At 33.9% G+C, this 22,476-nt stretch overlaps 2 protein-coding genes and 1 long non-coding RNA gene across 4 annotated transcripts; 2 read left to right on the top strand and 1 right to left on the bottom strand.

Annotated features, from left to right (window-relative positions):
* The first annotated feature begins 237 nt into the window (after positions 1-237).
* On the top strand, positions 238-2,794 carry LOC116005028. Its single transcript, XR_004094872.1, has 3 exons — positions 238-766; positions 1,105-1,210; positions 2,624-2,794. It is a non-coding gene; the product is annotated as an uncharacterized LOC116005028 (long non-coding RNA).
* A 1,560-nt stretch (positions 2,795-4,354) lies between these two features.
* Positions 4,355-8,795, top strand: LOC116004592 (pentatricopeptide repeat-containing protein At4g32450, mitochondrial). Its single transcript, XM_031244705.1, has 3 exons — positions 4,355-4,711; positions 5,369-7,449; positions 8,364-8,795. The coding sequence occupies exon 2, from the start codon at positions 5,369-5,371 to the stop codon at positions 7,430-7,432; it is 2,064 nt and encodes a 687-aa protein (XP_031100565.1). The 5' UTR covers positions 4,355-4,711; the 3' UTR covers positions 7,433-7,449; positions 8,364-8,795.
* Positions 8,796-9,005: 210 nt separating this feature from the next.
* LOC116003646 (BTB/POZ domain-containing protein At3g05675) lies at positions 9,006-11,584 on the bottom strand. Of its 2 annotated transcripts, none has more exons than XM_031243547.1 (2): positions 11,463-11,584; positions 9,006-10,037 (listed from the first exon to the last, which is right to left on the bottom strand). In XM_031243547.1, the coding sequence occupies exon 2, from the start codon at positions 9,968-9,970 to the stop codon at positions 9,095-9,097; it is 876 nt and encodes a 291-aa protein (XP_031099407.1). In that variant the 5' UTR covers positions 9,971-10,037; positions 11,463-11,584; the 3' UTR covers positions 9,006-9,094. The 2 variants fall into 2 exon arrangements, with proteins under 2 accessions (XP_031099407.1, XP_031099406.1); XM_031243546.1 differs by having other exon boundaries at positions 11,458-11,581.
* Positions 11,585-22,476: the final 10,892 nt, after the last annotated feature.

Raw genomic sequence — 22,476 nt, 5'->3', positions numbered from 1 at the left:
CGAGCCATTCTTATAAACTATTATTTTAGAATCCAAATACTATAAGCCCATATTTATGAATATGTATTTTATAGACTATGGTTAGTCTTGAGTCCAAATTATATGAGCCCAAACCTCTATTTGACCCACCTACCATTTATAGCCTAGTCTACTACCCATTTTGGTAACCCTACCATATATAGTATATATATGGTTATAGAATGTGTGTTTCCCTTTTAGCAGCAGCGGCGACGAGTTGGAGCAGTAGCAGCGGCGGCTTCTCCCGGCGATCAAGGCGTCACCTTTCCCCGTTCGTCGACCTCCTCTGTTTGTCCAGCGTCGAGCAGCAAGAGCAGGGCAGCAAACAGCGGCATTTCCGTTGGCGAGTCAGAGCAGCGGCCGTCAGCGATGGGAGATCTTGGCGGTGATGCTCCCGGCGTGGGTTGCAGCGACGGTAGCTGGTTCACCAGGAAATTCTCCCCTCCCCTCGTCTTTGTCCTTGAGTGCGTAGTGCGTGGCAGTGGTGGCTGGGCGGTGTGGAGTAGCGGGCGGCTTCGACAGTGCACCCCTCTCCGTTACGACGTGAAGGTGGCAGTAGCAGCGTGGGATGGACTCCTCTGTTCACAGTAGCAGTTCCCTTTATGGTGGCCGGAAGTTCGGTTGAAGGATAGTGGTTCGGTGGTCGCACGTTATAACAGTAAGAGACGAAGTGGCGTAGTGGTATGGTGTCCATGTGTTGGGTTGGAGGGTATAGGTTGGAAATCCTGAGTTAAGCATCACAATTAAGGTAATAATCATCTAAACTTTTAGGTTGCTGGGGTGTTTTTATCTATCAATAGTTAGTCTATGGCTTAGGGTGTTAATCATTGGTAATGATTAAGGTTATCACTAGTTAATGATCATACTACCAAATTATAGTTAGGTAAGATTATGGTTAGTCTATGGCTTAGGGTGTTAATCATTGGTAATGATTAAGGTTATCATTAGTTAATGATCATACTACCCAATTATAGTTAGGTAAGATTATGGTTCAATTAATCGTTAAGCATGAACTTTGGGCAAGTAATCTTAGTATTTTGTTATTGGTAGTAGTTAGTAACCATATTAGAATTGATTAATCTTCAGGTTCATGATTATGGACCTAGCTTATGAGATGAGCTTAGTGATTATGGACCTAGCTTATGAGATGAGCTTAGGATTGGTGTTGCCTTGGGTTAATACGCTACAAGAGGTAACCATCATGTCCACTAAAACCTATTTTACACTCTTGATCTATGTATTATACTTGGCGATTTGGAATGTTGTGGAAATTTGTTGGTTTAGCCTTGTTCTTGATAGTCTGTGATCTCTATTGATGGATTATTGAACTTGTGTTCTCAATCCTTTGCATATTGATGAGTAGAACCCTTATTGTTATGGATTCCATGTTTATTTGTCTTCTGAGATATGTATTTTAGACAATCTGATCATGTTTTCGCATTCTGGGATGTATACTTTGTATTCTGATCTGAGTATGTGAGCTGAGCAGTGGGTTTACCCTTGCGGAGTACCCCAGCGGTATAATGTGTCTCGCTGGAGTCTTCCGCAAGAGTATAGCGGTGAAGGGTGGCGGAGGAGAGCCTTTCGCCGGAGGGGTCCGCCTCCTTCTTGCGGAGGAGTGTGGCGGAGCTAGGGGGTTCCGTCTGGGGGTTCCGCTAGTTCACTTTGGATTCTGGTTCCAGTGGCTAGTTTGTGATCTGTTGTCTTGTTGTTTCCTCTCTGATTCTGGAACTTGTTTGGGTGTTTTGTTGAGTGTTTCACCTTGGTTCTGAAGTTGTTATTCATGTCTTTGATTCATTCTCTTGGGTTATTGGTTGGTTGAATCCTTGACTATATTCTCTGAGTGTATGTTGTGTTCATAACCTGAGATGAACATTGTGAGTGGATTATTCTTGGGGTTGAGTCTGAGGTTGGATGTGGAGTTGTGGATCTTTGAGTATCCTTTGGGTTGTTGAGGGTGGACTAACTGTGGGCATCATTTGCCTCTGTGATTGGGCATTCTTTGCCTCTGTGTTTGGGCATCATTGACTCTGTGATTGGGCATCATTTGCCTCTGTGATTGGGCATTCTTTGCCTCTGTGATTGGACATTATTTGCCTCTGTGTTTGGGCACCATTTGCCTTTGTGGTTTGGGCGTTTGCTTCTGCGAACTAACTTTGGGTTTGATGGTTGGTATGAGGGATAGTATCTTGGTTGGAGGGTAAGGTTTGGTGCTTATCCTTGGTTTGAGGTCTGTTTGGTTCCTTATTGTTCTTGGGTTGAGTTGTATCTCGTTTGTTATCCGTTATTCCTTGATATATTGCGATTTGGTGGTTTCTTGTGAGTAATCGGTTGAGATTATGATTCAGTTGATATTCTGTTATAGACTTGTTGTCTTGTACATTCATTTTGGATATTGGTATTACTTGGAGAGTCCTTGGTTTATTGCTTATTCAGCGTGTTGTTCTTAAGTATCTGTTTTAACTAAAGAACAGTTTGTTGGTGTGTATATTCTATATGGGTGCGTAAACCTATTTACAAGCTTACTATATATGTATGTTTCTCACGAATGTGAGTGGTGGTTGCTTAGCAATCTTTTGCTAATGGTTTCTTACATATTTTCCAGGTATGGAGTAAGTCTAAGCGGGAGCGCGTTAGAGCTTTATCGTTATGAGGGTTATGTTTGTTTAGACTTGGTTTTTGGGCATGTGTGCCTATGTTGGGATTATGTACCTTTGACTAGTATTCCTGTTACGTTTATGGTTTATTCAGTTTCAGTTTTTGGATAGCCTGTGCATCTAGGCTGTGTTTTTCTTACCTAGATGTGGCATGATACCCTTTAAGTTACAAATCACTTCCGCTATGTTGTGTTTGGTAGTTGAGATAGGCAGCTTTTATGTTTAAAGTTTAGCTATCTCAGCTTGTGAAAAGTTGGGGTGTCACACCACATCTCGGTAAAACATAGCCTAGATGCACAGGCTATCCAAAAACAAAACATAAAATCCTCAAAACATAGCAGTAACAAAACTAGTCAAGATACATGATCCAAAACAAAGGCACACAGGCCCGAAAGGAGTCTAAAACATCATCTAGTCTAAGCCCATACTTGAGTTTGAGTTTTCTTGCTATTGTGGACTTAATATGCTCATGATGATGTCAGGTGTGAATGCCAGGAGTATTGCTTAGTATGCAGTTGAAATCCTAAAAAGGTTTTCTATATTACATTCTGATCACAAATGTAAAAAAAAAAAAAATGGAAGAATTGTATATTGCAAAAGGTTATAGCTTTAGAATGAGTTATTACCTCTTGTTTCAAGATGTTTTTCTCTCCTCCCGCTTCAATGTAAAAATGTAAAAGTGAGGATTAAACCGCAGGACATAATATTTATGGGATAATTATCAGTTTGGAATTCGAAATTTGAAATTCTAAACGACCATCTATTGAGTGGGCAGGAATTGTTAATAGAATTTTGTGTCCTTTTTATCATGAGTGGAATTGCCAATTCTATTACGAAGTATTTTTTTTTAATAACATGCTTTTCTGGGGACTTGCAATGCACATGGCTCAAGGTGTCAATACACAACATTTCCCCATTTTCTAGATTTGTCTTCTCAATAAAAGTATTTTATTTTCTTTTTGTTTAATAAAAAAATAAACCTGTCATCATCATTTCTCCCTTTTTCAGATTTGTCTTTTTGATGGAAATATTTTAATAAAATATTAAACTTGTCATCATCACGAAGGAATACGTAAGCAACATTTGTATAGCATTATTTGTTGATAAAAAAAAACGACACCGTTTTTTAGACGGGATTTTTTGCTCCAACACGTTTTCCTAGGCTTGTGGCTTTTATATATAGTAAGATTATTGTTATTATTATTATTATTATTATTAGTCACTACAAGAAAAATCGCGAATCGTGACGGAAACTATTCCATTGCAATATAGCGACGGATATTGTGACAGAATAGTTTCCGTTGCAAATTAACGACGGAATTCGCGACTGAAATTAATTTCGTCGCGATTTTTGGCGCAAAGAGAAAATAAAATCCGCGAAATCTTGGCGACAAAATATTCACGATGAAATTCGCGACGGATGCAAGTTACGTCGTCTATTTAGCGACGGAAAAGGATACGAATTTATTTTCCGTCGCGAAATAATAATGGAAAATTGCGACGGATTTTATTCCGTGGCAAAAGAAATGAATTTTTTTGTAAATGAATAAATATTGCGACGACAGAATTTATTCGGTCGCAATTGTTTTTTACTTTTACTTCAAAACTCCAGTCGTTTTCATTTTTCTTAATAAATTATGAACATTACAAATTAAAACCTCTGCCCTATAATACTAGAATTTACTAAAATTGAATGTTGAACACTTGAAACCCTACACATCCAGCTTCCAACGCCGACACCTCTGCCCCGGTCTCCACTCTCCGCTTCACCGCCCTGCTGACGAATCCGACGAAGACGGCGAAGCAGCTGCCGTCGACGACCGCCGACCGCCGACGAGGGCTCTGCCTCACGACGAAGCTGCTGCCAACGACAAAGACGACGAAGCTGCTATTCCAGCCTCCGCCCTGCCCCTACTGACGAATCCGACGAAGCTACTGCCGAAGAGGGATCCGCCTCCACTCTCCACGCGGACTCGTCTCCGCCTCCGCCCCTGCTGACGAATCCGACGCCTTCGTCCTTCGCTGCAACAACGCCGGTAGGTGTTTCTTTATGCTATATTTTTCTTTTAGTTTTTTTTCATTTATTAGAGATTCATTTATTCAGAAGAAAGCTAATGTTATACCCTTAATTATTTAGGATTATTGAGCTTTTATTTTTTAGCGCAATACTTTTTATTTGTACTATGTATCCTTTATGTTAATTTTCATGTCAATTCAAAGGAAAGACACTGAAAACTTGGGAATTTTTACCTGCATTTTGTGTGTTTGCAGTAAATTTTATTTGAAGTTTTGTGGTGAATGCAATGGCTGAAAGGTTTTTATTCATGATTCCCTGATGCCTTTTCTGCCTCATCTATTTAGTCATTATATATTTGGGCATATTAAAAATTTTAATTTCCCAAGGGATTTGAATCGTCAGGTTAGTTTATTCAATTTGTCTATATGATGCACTTATTTCCTTATTGGAAGCTTTATTTTTATTTGTTGTTTGTTAATATGCTGATAAATAGTTGTCCAAGCGTCTACATTTTGTTTTAGATAAGCTCCAAACAAACTTGGATAAGCAATCACTTTATAGTAGTTTAGTAACTATTATTCATTATTGGATTGTAAAACTTTTTGAAGTTATTTTAGGGACGAATATGGAGCAAAGATTGGCTAATATGTTATATGCTTTTGGATTGGCTTGACAGATGTATAGAAGCAAGGCGACGCTTCTGAGCATCACCAATCTCAGAATACTGACCAAAGTATGTAGGCCGTCTTCCGTTTCGTCGGATTCCCTTACACCCCTTGGTAGTTTCTTGAGAAACCTCAGCATTGCGGCTGAAAAAATAAATTTTTGTAATGATTCCAATGATTTTGATCGGGAGAATTATGTTCAGACTCGCAGTAACTGGCGTTTTCAGCAAAACCCAGATGGATTTTATAATGAAAATGTGAATGCTACTGCGCAAAGTGGGAGTGTTTCCTCTGGCTATGTTGAATATGAGCATGGAAATGAGTTTAAGCAGAATCCAATTGGGCAAAATGAAAATTCTAGCAGTTACAATTGGGGAAATTCTGGGAATGTGTGGGAAGGTTCAGGTGGATTTAATGCTGAAAGTTCTAGGGCTTTACAGGGCACAGGTCCCCATACAGTTAATAACAGAGAATTAGCCTATATGCAGCAACAGCAACAACAACAACAACATTACACTGTTCATGGTAAGAGTGAGATTGGATCATCAGGGAATGCTATTGGCTACAATGGAAATGTGAACAAAGGGTTCGAGCATAATTTGAGTGGTTATTTTAATGGCAACCAAAGACAGCCACAAAATGTAGGCAGCTATCAGTTGGGAGATCATCCGAATGTTCCTATGTATCAGACTACCAGTGCCTTGAACATGCAGTATGGGCAGGATAACTATTATGCTAGAAATACTGGAGGATATCATCAACACACAAGTGGGACTAACTATCTTAATGCTGGAAACCCTCAGTGGAATTCAAATGAGTTGCAGCAGAATTCTAAAGTGGAACCCCAAGTTCCTAGGGATGAAGGTGATGGAAGCATAAAAGGCAGGACTGAGGAACTTGATCATTTCTGCAAAGAGGGAAAGATTGAGGAAGCAGTTAAGGTTCTGGGTTTGCTAGAGCAACAGCATGTAGCGGTTGATTTACCTAGATATCTATCTTTGATGATGTTGTGTGCTGAGAATAAAGTTTTAGAAGAGGCTAAATCAGTTCATAAACACCTCATGAGATCAGGAATTCATTTGGAAGTCAAAACTTATAATAAAATTCTTGAGATGTATGGTAAATGTGGCTCCATGGATGATGCATTTGCAGTATTCAATGAAATGCAGAAACGTAATCTTACATCCTGGGACCACATGATTACATGGTTTGGTAGAAATGGTCAAGGAGAAGATGCTATTGAATTATTCTCTCAGTTTAAAGAATTGGGATGGAAACCTGATGCTAAAATCTTTTTGGGGGTCTTCTCAGCATGTGGTGAAGTGGGTGACATCATTGAGGGAATGCTGCACTTTGAATCAATGAGCAAGGATTATGGCATTGTTCCCTCCTTGGAGCATTATGCGAGTGTGGTAAACATGATGGGAAGTGCAGGTTATTTGGATGAAGCTATAGAATTCATAGAAAGGATGCCAATTGAGCCAAATGTGGATGTTTGGAAAACCATGATGAGTTTCTGTAGAATTCATGGAAATAGTGAGCTTGGGGATCGTTGTACCGACATCGTTGAGATCCTTGAACCTTCTTGCTTGAATGAACAATCAAGGGCAGGCTTAATACCAGTCATAGCTTCAGACCTTGTAAAAGAGAAAAAAATACAGAAATCAGCTAGTCAAAGTCTTCTAGAGGCTCGAAGTAGGGTACATGAATATAGAGCCGGAGATAGATCTTGCCCAGATCATGAAAAATTATATGGTCTTTTGGGTGGGCTAAAGCAACAAATGAAAGAGGCTGGTTATATACCAGAAGTTAAATTTGTGCTTCATGACATTGATCTAGAAGGTAAGGAGGAAGCTATTCTGGCACATAGTGAGAAACTTGCTGTTGCTAGAGGTCTCATAGATAGTCCAGCTAGATCATCAATACGAATCATAAAGAACCTTCGTATTTGTGGGGATTGCCATAGTGCAATGAAGATCATCTCTAAACTGGTTGGTAGGGAACTTATTATACGTGATGCAAAGCGATTTCATCATTTCAGAGATGGATTGTGTTCTTGTCGTGATTATTGGTGATAATGATTGACTTAAAGGTAATTCTTGTCTTTGATTCTTCTCCATGAAAGAGGCTTAATGAGATTAAACTGCTTGAATGACAGTGGAATGAATGTTTTGTTAGAAATGCATGCATATTCTCTTGCAATTGTACTTCATTGCATTCTTGCTTCTCAATTCAAGGCAAAGAATTTTGTGTAATTGCTTATTCAATCACATGGTTATTACAATATTTATGTTTTTTTTTTGGCTTTATAGTCAACATTATTATTTACAAACAGGTCAAGTTAGAAGTTCTGCATGTACATTTTCTCCCTCATCACGGATGGATAAAATTTGGATTTGGTGTTTGAAAAGGCATGACTTTTCATGCCTGATGCTAGAGTGGCTGAACGGTTAGGTATCATTTTGGAAACAAAACAAGAAAGAATAAAAAAAAAATAATTAGATAACTACATGTGGTAAATACCTCAATGCAAGTGTATGGTCATAACCTTATGCTTGAATTTGCCTCTTGGGTGCACTTGCTGAAAAAGGTGTTAATTTGGTCAAGAATGCAACATAAGCACAATTAGATTGTGAGTGAGCTACTTATCTGAACTATAGACCTGGTATATCACTTATATATTGATGTTTCTTATACCCGTTAGATAAGGATAACCCAAAACCCCTTTCTTGGATTGCCGTCAGAAATTTCTAGTATTACCTTGATATATCTCATTAATAAAAGTTTGGATTCTTGATTTTGTGTGGTCAGCCTCTAAACTGAAGTTAACTAACCACACGCCATATCTTATAATCTATATTTACATTCCTACTGCAATATGCTGCCAGTATTGGATGTGATGGACAAATTAGAAACAATAACATATTCGTTTTCCTTTATGCAATCCTATTTCATTTTCAGTAAAGACTGCATTTTATTAATCTGTATGCTGACTTTCTTTTGCAGTGTTTGAAAGGCATTTTTTGGGGGACCCCAGGATGCGGCAAACTGACATTTCCCCGGGGATGCTCCTGTAGAGTGATACTTCTCTTTGGCGATTGCAGCAGCAACAACCTGGTGCTCGGGGCAGTCACATGTTTGGGCAATTTTTGTCTGCCCCATTTGACCAAAAAAATAGCGGAAAAGAGAAAGAGGGGGAGGGAGAGGTTGTAAGAGGTCATCAGAGAGTAGTAGGTTTCTGGAGTAGGCTAAGTAAATGAAAATGATTATTAATACTGTATGAGTCACCACATTCCTTCTAATATATAGCATATCTATTACCAGTGTATTCTGTATTCATAACATTTATTTTTCATTCCTATGTCTAGTTTTCTACATTAGATTATGATATTTTTCTTTCCAGGTCTCTTTTATGCCAAAATGAATAAATTGGGAAAATATGAGCTTTTGGTTCTCTCCATTTTAATTTGACTCCAAACACATTTAGTCCTTAAATTATAGTTGCCTGGTAATTTTCTTCTTTAGTTATTTCATGTGCTGTGTACAAGAAGGGGCACATGTATATATGTCAGGTTAAAAAGCAGCAGTAAGAGTCAACCTCTACATTGCAACCAAGAATTGAAAGATGCAAAAAATGATAAAAAGGAAGAAAACAAATCTGAAACCGTTTCTGTATTATCAAACCATGTAGGTATCCTGTTATACATCATGTTCAATTGCTCAAAACAAACAACACATTAATCTGAGGGGGAGGCGGAGAATTGCAATGGTGATTCAGCCAAAGCCTCGAGCAATCTGCGTTTAGCGGACTTTGTCCGGTAACACCATAACTCAAACGCCTCGCTCAAGTCTGGATATTTCAAGTGCTCGCCATTCATCCAATCAGCTAGTATTTCAGCTTGACTGTTTGATGGCAATGCAGAAACCAATGACACTATTGCTCCCTCGATGCTCTGCGACAGCTCTTCGTCCATCCTGTAAGGGAAGTCGGCCTCTTTGTTCCCCATTGAATCTAGAAGATGCTTCATTTTCCTTACATATGGAAGCCATGCCTTCAGCAAATGTACCCGGCCCGGGGCTGGAAGAATCACGTTTCCATAACCTACTGCATCTAAAACTTTTGAGGTGACTTCTATGAGCTTTACCTTCAAACCCCACATGACAGAATGGAGTTTTTTGTCCTCCACAACTCTCAAGACATCATTAGATATATCAGCCCAATGTGAGACAAAGTCTTTCATCAGATCTGTCTTCAGGAGAATATTGCAAAGCCACTCAACATCAGATAGATTCTGCATTATCTTGTTCTCCACAGCCTTGTCCTTGACGTCAAGCTCCAAAAGCAGCGGGGAGAGCAATGCCTTCTCAAACGATGAGAATATCTTGCACAAGCCCATTCTGGTCTCCTGTTTTATTTCCTCATCAGCTATGACCATGAGAATCTCTTCATTATCCCCAAGCATAAACTCCACTTGTTCTTGGGCACAAGTTCTGAGCTCATCGCCAAATGGAGGAGAAGGATCAATGATGGAAGTTGCATAGCGGATTGCAGAGATGAAAACATCTTTTGTGGCTCTTAGTTCTGCTGCTTGGGTACTGCCGAATTTGGTCATATCAACACTCGCAGTTTTCTAAGGGTATAATTTCATTTTCCATATCTCCCCATGGCGTGGCTGCTATCTGAAATCCATATAATGTCAAGCAAGAGCATCACAAAGAATGACAATGATTAAAGAAATGGACAAAAAGTAAAGACACTAAGACAGTAGTTAATGGAACACACGAAACTAAAATTCAATTTAATAGAAACCCATAGTAAATAACCAGACCAAAATACTAGGACACTACAAAGTAGTGTACACTGCCAAATCATCAAAGGCTCATTTGACTTCCATTGGTGTCTTAATAACACAATATGCAACTACAGATATCAAGAACTGAAAGATGGTATAATTCTCCGATTTCTTTTTCTTATCTTTGGCCCATGACACATTTATCTCTCATTATAACTGATGCACAGAAACAATGAATATATTATCAACTCCAATTAAGTCAGTATTAAGGCTTAGAGTTCATACGAGCTAAGAGCCATGAAAAGTCTCAAATGAAGAGAAAACTAAAATTATTTCACTCCAAGTGCTTGTTTGGCCTACAAGTTGCTGCTGCCTCTTTTCTACTCAAAGAACCCATTAGCTTGGCCAAACAATGTTTGATGTTTTATATAAAAATGCTTTTTGGGATAGATAACGATGCAATTTGCCTTCTTTGGCATACATAATTTGAGACTTCTTTGAAAATCACTTTCTTGAGAAGCTGCAGATCCTTTTGAATTCTCAAATTAGTCTTTTTCATTCTAATAATTACAAAGACATATATTCTAAAAAGTTCTGTTCTTTCTAAAATACAGTTTTTTGTCCCTATCTACTTTAGCCAAACAAACACTAAATAACATCCCCAAGTAAAATACAGCAAAGCTAAGCCAACAAAAACTACTACATCGTCTGCAGAATAATACATTAACAGTAATACACAGGCAAAGCTACTCACAACTATAATTGGAAAAAAAAAAATTCTCCACTTTTGTCATTCAAAAATTTCAACATAAGGTGCTAATCTATCATTTTTTTTTTCAAATTTAATGCTCAACTAGTGAAAATCAACCAATTTGGGTCCTCCCTTAGGTTTTTAATACTTAAACAGTTAATTTAGAAAGAAAAAATATTTATATAGTCAAGCCACTTAGATGGAAAAAGTGAAATAAATTCTTGAAAAATATTATCTCATTCCCAGATTTAATTTCTTCTTTGCTGGATGGAAACGAAGAGCTAAGGTGAATTTAGCCAACTACAATTACACTGAGATTAAAACCATAAATTTTCAGCTGAAAATAACCTCAAATCGAAGAGAAAAGTAGAACTAATTCACTATAAACAACAGTTTGTCACTTAATTAAATCAAACAAAATCGTAAAACCATTAATCCTTAGTCAATTGCCGATAAACATCATATTCATGAGTATAAAGGCAAGCAATTGAAGAACTCCAAATTGGCATAAGAATAACGGTAAAAAAAATGAAAAACTCAGACATTCTGGACTGACCTGACCTAGTTAAGGTCGAAGATTACAGATTCAGTGAAGTAGGAAGAGAGCAGAAGCCTGAGATGTAGTTCGCAGAAATACGCCTTTTTACCGGTTGCTTTTGATAGCTGGTCGTTGGAATTTGGAAAACTAAACACGATAAAGCATAAGAGTTTTTTGCATTTTTAGTCTCACGACTATAGTAGCATTTGTAAGATTAGTCCATGACTTTCAAACTTTGCAATTTTGGTTCATGACTATTGTTTTTGTTGTAAAAATGGTCCTTTCGGCGCCGAAAAACAAAAACCAGTGAATTTTTCGGCAATTTTTCGACGAAAAAAATTGACATATTTTCCGTCAATTTCTCGCCGGAAAAAAAATTCTTCTTTCAAGTAGGATTAAAATTGACATTTCTAAAAAATTAATTTAAGTTAAAACAAATTCATTTCTAAAAACATATGCATTCAATTTAATTATTTTTTATTTTGGTAAACTAATTAAAGTTAAAACAAATTCATTTCTAAAAGCATACGTAGCCAAGTTAATCTTAGTAAAATTAAATACAAATTCAAAATTATTTTTAATTTTTCATTTAAATTTAAATTATATTTACTTTTTAACCATTTAAGTACAAATTCAAAATTATTAATATAAATTCAAGATCAACAAAAAATAATATTATTAAGATTAAATTTAAACTAAAAAGTAAAAATAATATTTGAATAATTTTGCCAGTAGTAACATCAACCAACACAAATGGGAATTTTTTATAAATGTGAATTTTGAATAAAAAGTAAACTAAATTAATTTTTTAGAAATGCCAATTTTAATCCTACTTGAAAGGAGAATTTTTTTTCCCGGCGAGAAATTGACGGAAAATATACCGATTTATTTTCCGGCGAAAAATTGCCGGAAAATCCGCCGGTTTTTATTTTTCGGCGCCGGAAGGACCACTTTTGCAACAAAAACAATAGTCATGGACCAAAATTGCAAAGTTTGAAAGTTGTGGACCAATCCTACAAGTGTCACTATAGTCGTGGGACTAAAAATGCAAAAAAACTCTAAAGTATAATTTGCAATCACTTTATGGTAATAATTAATTGTCGTAGCAGGAAACCACCGTAAACCGCGAGAACGCCAAGATCTTCACCGATCTGGCGGTGTGGAAGGAGAAATCCATATAGTTGTAAGAGGAAATTCCAATGTCGAGTACGTGGAAGTGGGGGCAGAACTGAAAAACGGAGTTCGTGTGGATGAAAAAAAATAAAGCAAAGGAGCACAAATTTAATAAGATCGGGGTACGTGTTGATGAAATCAATGTTTCTTGCAATATTTTTTGTATTTGATTTCAAAGTAATTATTAAATTTTATATGTAAGATATTGTATGACATCTTTTATATGCTTTCCTCTTCTTATTCTTTTTTATCCATTTTTTAATGCCAAATAATTCTCATAAATAATTATTAATAATTGTAAATTTAAATTAGGTAATTATTAATAGTATAATTTATTTTATACTGTGGAGACGTTATTTTTAATAATTTCAATTTAATTAAATTATACCTTAATTATAAAAATTCTACCTAATAATTTTAGTATTACATGAGACACAATAATTACCATAAATAATGTTTAGTAATGCTCAATTTGTATTCATCAATAAAATTAATAGTTAATTTTTAAGTCAATTATAAAATCTTTTGTCAAATGGGCACATTATTTTTAATTATTTGGATTTAGTAATATTATATCTTATTTATAAAAAAAAAAACTCAAAGTAATATTTTTAGTACTACGGATGTGAATAAGAATTATTTTAATTATTAAGAAAATTAATAGATATTTATCTTGATAATAAAATGTCTTCAAATGTACAAATTATAATAGCATAAGTATCAATTAGTAAGACAATTATAATAGACAATCTAATTAATAATTTACTTTTTAAATTATATTCCCTTCTTAATAATGAATATTTTTCTAAAGTATATACACAAATTATACTTATCAATACATACTTAAAAGTGTACATGCACACACACACACTCAACTATAACACTATATACATGCCATAGTAATTAATAATTATTATTAATATTATTACCTTATAATTATTTATGGTAATTCTCATCACCTTCTTCCGTATAATTTTTATGATACTCTGTATACATATGTTTATACTTAAGGTATAATATTATTGACACAAAATAAATTATACTTACATTCTTCTTCTTCTTCTTCTTCTTCTTCTTTTTTGTGCAAATACTTACCTTAATAATTAATTATTAATATAATTGTCTAATTTTTATTTATAGTAATTATTATGGTAATTCTCAATCCCTTATTAGGGGTGTTTGCCAATAGTACGTATGGAATGAAAGGCTTCAAATTTGTGTGCCAATCATATATTAATTTTAAACTGAAGTTTTTTTTTGAGAATATTTTAAATTGAAGTTTTCTTTCCAAATAAATTTGATTCAATCATCGATCAATATATGTGATTTGTATCCTCCTGTGCAAGGTGTACTACACAGTCTCTCCTATTACCCTTTACATTCTAGTGGTGTACTACTGTGCATTTCGTTGCTATTCTCTGTGCACGTGTGGTTATGTGTGGTGTAACTGCGATGTAATCTTACCTACTCTACTGACCATGGCGTTTTGTGCACTTCAGTGGTGCATCTTGTGAAGCTGAAGACTGTGTTTATGGGGGTGTTTTTTGTGGGGGTTATGTGATTAAAATAAGCGGTGCATCTTATTGTCTCAAAAACCTCTCTATCTGCCTCACTGCACGAAACCTTAATTCTTCATCTGGTGGCCGCCGGCCTCTGGCCGAAGCTTTGAGCATTTGACGGAGCTTCGTTTCTTGGTCGGTGGTCTCCTATTTTCTTTTATTTCTTGTTTTTTTAAGTTTCATAATAAATTCCACTGTCGAATTAGCCATCAACCTTTCAAGGATGTTGCGATAGTTCCAAAGATATAAAGTTTATGGATTTTGCCAGATCTGGATAAAGATATGGTTTGATTCTAGTGGATCCACAAAATAAAGTTTAAGAGGTGGTGTACTGTTGTTTTTCTTTTCTTTTGTGTTCTATTTTTTCTGTGTCTTTCTCTCGTTTGTGTGACGAGTTTGTTTTCCTCTCGTTTCTTTTGGCGAGTTCTTTTTTTCATAAGTGTGAACCATATAAGTTGGTCATGGCGTATGTGAACTTCATCTTGGGTGACAATGTAACCCCTCGCCTATTCCGATAAGTTTAGAGTTCGAAAAATATTTTTAAGCTACGATATTTACGAGTCGGTCTCTCGTTACTTCAAGAGGATTTTTTTTTTGTAAGGAAAGTTATTAATAAGTTACGATCTACGTACCGGTCTCGAACTGTAAAGATTTTTAAGGATGTATATACGGTTTGAATTTTCCTAGAGATTAGATTATTAAGTATGATACGATTAAGCCTAAACTTCTAATTAGTTCAAGTGAGAATTTAAATCGGACTGTAAGGGGTAAAATTGTTACGGACGTTGTACCTATATTTCACGAGATACCGAAAAATTCCCAATTTTAGTGATTATCGACGGGATTATTTTTAGGATAATTTTGGTGTTAGGATTTTCCCGAATTAAGCTATAATCCTCCGAACTTTCATCTGATTTAAACCCAAACTGGCAAAATAAATTAAGATCTTCAAGGAGGCACCATAGGGAGTTGACATGTGGCACTCAAAATCCCCCCACTTGGATTGGATCATTAATGGCATGTCATATAGGTATGGGAATGTTGCACTTGTTACTTAATTCTCAAGCCAAACTCACATCATCTCTCTCTCATCTCTCCCATTCCCTCTCCCATTTTCGAAAATACAAAGGAAAGAAAGAAGAAGGAAAATCTCAGTCTTCTAACTTTGTGATCCAAGAACTCCCTAGCTATCTCTTCAACTCAAAGTGCTCTATTGTAGGTAAGAACTTTGGTTTGTTCGGTTAAATCCCTCCTAGAACTTAAGCTTAAACTTAAGGTTCATGAAAATATTGTTGTTATGGTGATTTTGTTTAGGATCTTCGGTGAAAAGTTTGAAGGAGAAGATCACCATCTTTTAAGGTAATTCTCNAAATTTGATTCAATCATCGATCAATATATGTGATTTGTATCCTCCTGTGCAAGGTGTACTACACAGTCTCTCCTATTACCCTTTACATTCTAGTGGTGTACTACTGTGCATTTCGTTGCTATTCTCTGTGCACGTGTGGTTATGTGTGGTGTAACTGCGATGTAATCTTACCTACTCTACTGACCATGGCGTTTTGTGCACTTCAGTGGTGCATCTTGTGAAGCTGAAGACTGTGTTTATGGGGGTGTTTTTTGTGGGGGTTATGTGATTAAAATAAGCGGTGCATCTTATTGTCTCAAAAACCTCTCTATCTGCCTCACTGCACGAAACCTTAATTCTTCATCTGGTGGCCGCCGGCCTCTGGCCGAAGCTTTGAGCATTTGACGGAGCTTCGTTTCTTGGTCGGTGGTCTCCTATTTTCTTTTATTTCTTGTTTTTTTAAGTTTCATAATAAATTCCACTGTCGAATTAGCCATCAACCTTTCAAGGATGTTGCGATAGTTCCAAAGATATAAAGTTTATGGATTTTGCCAGATCTGGATAAAGATATGGTTTGATTCTAGTGGATCCACAAAATAAAGTTTAAGAGGTGGTGTACTGTTGTTTTTCTTTTCTTTTGTGTTCTATTTTTTCTGTGTCTTTCTCTCGTTTGTGTGACGAGTTTGTTTTCCTCTCGTTTCTTTTGGCGAGTTCTTTTTTTCATAAGTGTGAACCATATAAGTTGGTCATGGCGTATGTGAACTTCATCTTGGGTGACAATGTAACCCCTCGCCTATTCCGATAAGTTTAGAGTTCGAAAAATATTTTTAAGCTACGATATTTACGAGTCGGTCTCTCGTTACTTCAAGAGGATTTTTTTTTTGTAAGGAAAGTTATTAATAAGTTACGATCTACGTACCGGTCTCGAACTGTAAAGATTTTTAAGGATGTATATACGGTTTGAATTTTCCTAGAGATTAGATTATTAAGTATGATACGATTAAGCCTAAACTTCTAATTAGTTCAAGTGAGAATTTAAATCGGACTGTAAGGGGTAAAATTGTTACGGACGTTGTACCTATATTTCACGAGATACCGAAAAATTCCCAATTTTAGTGATTATCGACGGGATTATTTTTAGGATAATTTTGGTGTTAGGATTTTCCCGAATTAAGCTATAATCCTCCGAACTTTCATCTGATTTAAACCCAAACTGGCAAAATAAATTAAGATCTTCAAGGAGGCACCATAGGGAGTTGACATGTGGCACTCAAAATCCCCCCACTTGGATTGGATCATTAATGGCATGTCATATAGGTATGGGAATGTTGCACTTGTTACTTAATTCTCAAGCCAAACTCACATCATCTCTCTCTCATCTCTCCCATTCCCTCTCCCATTTTCGAAAATACAAAGGAAAGAAAGAAGAAGGAAAATCTCAGTCTTCTAACTTTGTGATCCAAGAACTCCCTAGCTATCTCTTCAACTCAAAGTGCTCTATTGTAGGTAAGAACTTTGGTTTGTTCGGTTAAATCCCTCCTAGAACTTAAGCTTAAACTTAAGGTTCATGAAAATATTGTTGTTATGGTGATTTTGTTTAGGATCTTCGGTGAAAAGTTTGAAGGAGAAGATCACCATCTTTTAAGGTAATTCTCATCACCTTCTTCCGTGTAATTCTTATGATAATCTATATACATATGTTTATACTTAAGGTATAATATTATTGACACAAAATAAATTATACTTATCTTTTTTTTTTCTTTTTTTTTTTTTTGCAAATACTTACCTTAATAATTAATTATTAATATAATTGTCTAATTTTTATTTATAGTAATTATTATGGTAATTCTCATTCCCTTCTTCCGTTATGGTAATATTATACACACACAGAGACACTTAAAGTATAATACCATATATATATATATGTATAATATTAAAACAGAAGTGCTAGCTTTCCCGCTCATTTTAGTCCACAAAATTTGAAATCGGTCAACATAATATTATATAATAATTCGTTATCAGAAATTCTAGCCTTCCTTATCATTCCTTATTTATGGTTAAAATTGACAAAATATTCAAAATATGATTCCATTCTTTATTATACATGGAAATTAGTGAAATATTTTATTCAATTCCATTCCTGTACGGAAAGTAATAATTATTAAACAAAATTATAGTTATTATACCATGCAATTCAATCATGGTTCAAAATATTTTAATCTTGCGTATTTTTTATTTTATATTCGTAAACAATCAAATTACTATATGATGTATATTATAGTATTAAAAAAAAATTACTATATTATGTTAATGTACGTAATTAAATTTCCTCTCATGATAATATTCAAAAGAAATTTCAACAATCAAATTACTATATGATGTATATTATAGTATTAAAAAAATATTACTATATTATGTTAATGTACGTAATTAAATTTCTCTCATTATAATATTAAAAAAATAAAAATTCCAACAATCAAATTACTATATGATGTATATTATAGTATTAAAAAAAAATCCATCAAATTACTATATGAGGTATATTATAGTATTCCAAACAAATTTACTATATTATGCTAATGTACATAATTAAATTACTCTCATGATGATATTCAAAAAAGAATTTCAACAATCAAATTACTATGTGATGTATATTATAGTATTCCAAAAAAATATTACTATTTATGTTAATGTACGTAATTAAATTCATCTCATGCTAATACTCAAAAAATAAAAATTCCAACAATCAAATTAATATATGATGTATATTATAGTATTCCAAAAAAATACTATATTATATTAATGTATGTAATTAAATGCTATTCAAGTATACGGTTGCGTGTTTGTAGGTTATATATGTATTTATATATTTATTAATTTATTTATTTAAAAATTTGAAATCAGTCAACATAATATTATAATACTTAACAAAATTATTTATATACATATGTTAACAAAATAGTCACACGGAAAGTAATAATTATTAAACAAAATTATAGTTATTATACCATGCAATTCAATTATGGTTCAAAATATTTTAATCTTGCGTATTATATATATATATATATATATATATATATATATATATATATATATATATAGATTATTATATGATCTATATTATAGTATTCAAAAAAATATTACTATATTATGCAAATGTACGTAATTAAATTTTTCTCATGATAATATTCAAAAAAAAAATTCAACAATCAAATTAATATATGATGCATATTATCTCTCTCTCTCTCTCTCTCTCTCTCTCTCTATATATATATATATATATATATATATATATAAACAGAAGTGTTGTTTTCCCGTCCATCTTAAAGAGATATTCTGTTTTGAAATTTGAAATTACAATCATTTTTTTGCCTAATTGAATAATTAAAAAATGCTATATATGTTAATTTAATTTATAATAATGATTACCTAAAATATTTATTATACCATGAATCATAGTCTACTTTAAGGTACACTAAACTAATACTCCGTATATTCTTTTCAACTTAAGTTCAAATTTTTTATATAAAAATATAATTAATATATAAAAATATATCATTAAAATTTTCTAATTAAAAACTTTTAAATAACACCTATATTGGTATTTTATTTTAATGTATTAAATTAACATACAATTATATTAAATCACTATATTAACTTCATTTTCAATATAATATTGGTTCATTTTTTAAATGTTGTAGATTGATTTTTTACAATATTATTGCAATATATAATTAAATTAACATAAATTTACATAATAATATATATTAAAACAAAAGTGTTATTTCCCGTCCATCCTAAGAAAATACTTCTGTTTTGAAATTTGAAATTATAAACATTTTTTACCTAATTAAAAAATAACAAAAATGATATATATGTTAATTTAATTTATATTAATGATTACCTAAATATTTATTATAACATGAATCATGGTCTACTTTTAAGTTACACTAAACTAATACTTAGTATATTTTTTTTCAACTTAAGTTCAATTTTTTTTATAAACAAATAAAATTAAGGAAAAATTGTAATTTATGCCCCTCCATAATATGTCATTTATCAATGTCACCCCTGATTTATTAGTGGTGTAATATTGCCCCTCAATTTTAAAAAACGGTACATATATTGCACATCCCATGGTGTAAATATTGCCCCCATGTCGGTACGAGAGGGGCAATATATATACCGTTTTTTAAAATTGAGGGCAATATTTACACCACTAATAGTTCAGGGGTAACATTGATAATTGGCATATTATGAAGGGGCATAAATTACAATTTTCCCTAAAATTAATATATAAAAAATATATCATTAAAAAGTTCTAATTAAAATTTTTTAAATAACACCTATATTGATATTTTTATTTTAATGTATTAAATTAACATACAATTATATTAAATCAACCTAATTACGTACGACAATTGAAATAATTTTTTTTTTCAAACGTTTCATTCGCATAAAAGTAAACTTTGGTGCAAAATAAAAAAAAATAAATCTCATTGTTATTATTAATTCTATTTTCCATCATTATATTGCTATATATATAGATCTCTATCCTTCATAAATTCATAAATAATAATATGGTAATTTAATGGTAATAGAATTTATAAAAACGAAAATATATATTCTATTAAAATAAAAAAAAATCTAAATCAAAATAGATATGTAAAATTTAATTTATTCTAATAAGATAAAATTTTAATTTAAAGTAATATATATATATATATATATATATATATATATATATATATATATATATACATATATATATATATATATACATATATATATATATATACATATATATATATATATATATTGCTAAAAAGAGAAAAATAATAACTATAATACGTATATACATATTGAATCATTGTTGCATGTCAAAAGTTCACCCAAAAAAATTATTGTATGTCAATTTGCTTACTTCATCTAACTTTTAAAAATAACTACAATATTATTACTATTATATATAAATTTCTTCCTACATAAATAATGTAACCCCTCGCCTATTCCGATAAGTTTAGAGTTCGAAAAATATTTTTAAGCTACGATATTTACGAAATGGTCTCTCGTTACTTCAAGAGGATTTTTTTTAGTAAGGAAAGTTATTAATAAGTTACGATTTACTAATCGGTCACGAACCGTAAAATTGTAAGGACGTATATACAGTTCGAATTTTCCTAGAAAATGGATTATTAAGCATGATACGATTACGCGTGAGCTTCCGACTCAGTTCAGTGAAAAAAATTAGACGAACTGTAAGAGTGAAATTTGCTACGGACTTCGTACCTAAATTTCGCGAGATACCGAAAAATTCCCAATTCTAGTGATTATCGACGGGATTATTTTTAGGATAATTTTGGTGTTAGAATTTTCCCGAGTTAAGCTATAATCCTCCGAACTTTCATCTGATTTAACCCCAAACTGGCAAAATAAATTAAGATCTTCCTAGAGACACCATAGGGAGTTGACATGTGGCAAACATAATCCTAACTTGGATTAGATCATTAATAGCATGTCATATAGGTATGGGAAAGTTGCACTTGATTTCTTAATCTTCAAGCTAAGCTCACATCATCTCTCTCTCATCTCTCCCATTCCCTCTCCCATTTTCAAAAATACAAAGGAAAGAAAGAAGAAGGAAAATCTTAGTCTTCTAACTTTGTGATCCAAGAACTCCCTAGCTATCTCTTCAACTCAAAGTGCTCTATTGTAGGTAAGAACTTTGGTTTGTTCGGTTAAATCCCTCCTAGAACTTAAGCTTAAACTTAAGGTTCATGAAAATATTGTTGTTATGGTGATATTTTTAGGATCTTTGGTGAAGGACTCCAAGGAAGGCATCATCAACTCTTACGTTTTTTTTTTAGGTTTCTACAAAGGTAAGGAATCCCTTAAGTCGGTTCAATCACTTGGAGGTGAACAAATGCTAGTAAATTATATGACTAGGAATTTTTACGTGGAAATTATGTGTTAAGTTCGTGGATCTACAAGTTAGCCTAAGAAACTACACTTTGGATTTTTGGTAATTTTTGTATACATGTTCATAGCTAATTTATGCATGTATATGTTGAATTTATGCCCATATAGGCTTATACTTGTGAAAATAGTGAAAAGAAATCAGGATAGATTCTGGCAGTAACTTCCGAGATTTATTGGGAAAAATTGGTAAGGTATTTTGATCCTATTTTTTTTAGACATGTAGTTCTATAAGTGTAGAACCTGCATATAAAATTTCATAATGATCGGAGTAGTATAAGTGTGGTTTTCGAATTTTTCTCCAAAACTGGTCCAGAGAGAAAATAATTCTGGACAGCACACTGCCGAGGGCAAAAATGGAATTTTTTGTGTTTATTCGCGGATCAAAATGACCAAAACTTTTTACGGACATCAAGTACTATAAGTTGGGGTTCTACCATAAAAATTTCAAGTGAAAAAGAGTTCGGGAACTATCTTTACCGGCTCAATCTTTCTGACTGCGCCAAGCTGAAATTTCTGGCAGATTTGGGTGGACGCGGCCTTGGACGCGCGTCCATCGACGCCCAGAGTTACGGCGTCACGGCCGAAAGGCCGGACGCGGACACGGACGCGCATCCGCTGCGCGTCCGTGGGCGCCCAGTTTCGGCGCCATTTACCGAACGTGCGGACGCGGCTCGGACGCACGCGTCCGCTGTGCGTCCGCAGCTGCGGCCAGCCGCGAGTCCGCGCGACGCGGACTCGTTTTCGACTTGTTATTGACCAAACTTTTCCCCGATGTTTTTAATCCCGAGTGTTATGATGTTTGAAAGGCCTACGGGCAAAAGAGATCTATTTTTGAAAGAAATATCTGTTTTGGAAAAATTATGTACATCACTTTAGAAGAAAATATTGTTGTTGAGAAATAAGTACAACTCTTGTAACTTGAGGAATTGTGTTGGAAAGCCTATGAGTAAATAAAAATGTTTATAAAACTTACGTCGA

The sequence above is a fragment of the Ipomoea triloba genome, chromosome 14, assembly GCF_003576645.1.
Source record: "Ipomoea triloba cultivar NCNSP0323 chromosome 14, ASM357664v1".
NCBI classification, from domain to species: domain Eukaryota; kingdom Viridiplantae; phylum Streptophyta; class Magnoliopsida; order Solanales; family Convolvulaceae; genus Ipomoea; species Ipomoea triloba.
The sequence above is the reverse complement of the archived record's forward strand: the minus strand, read 5'-3'. Positions and strand labels throughout refer to the sequence as shown.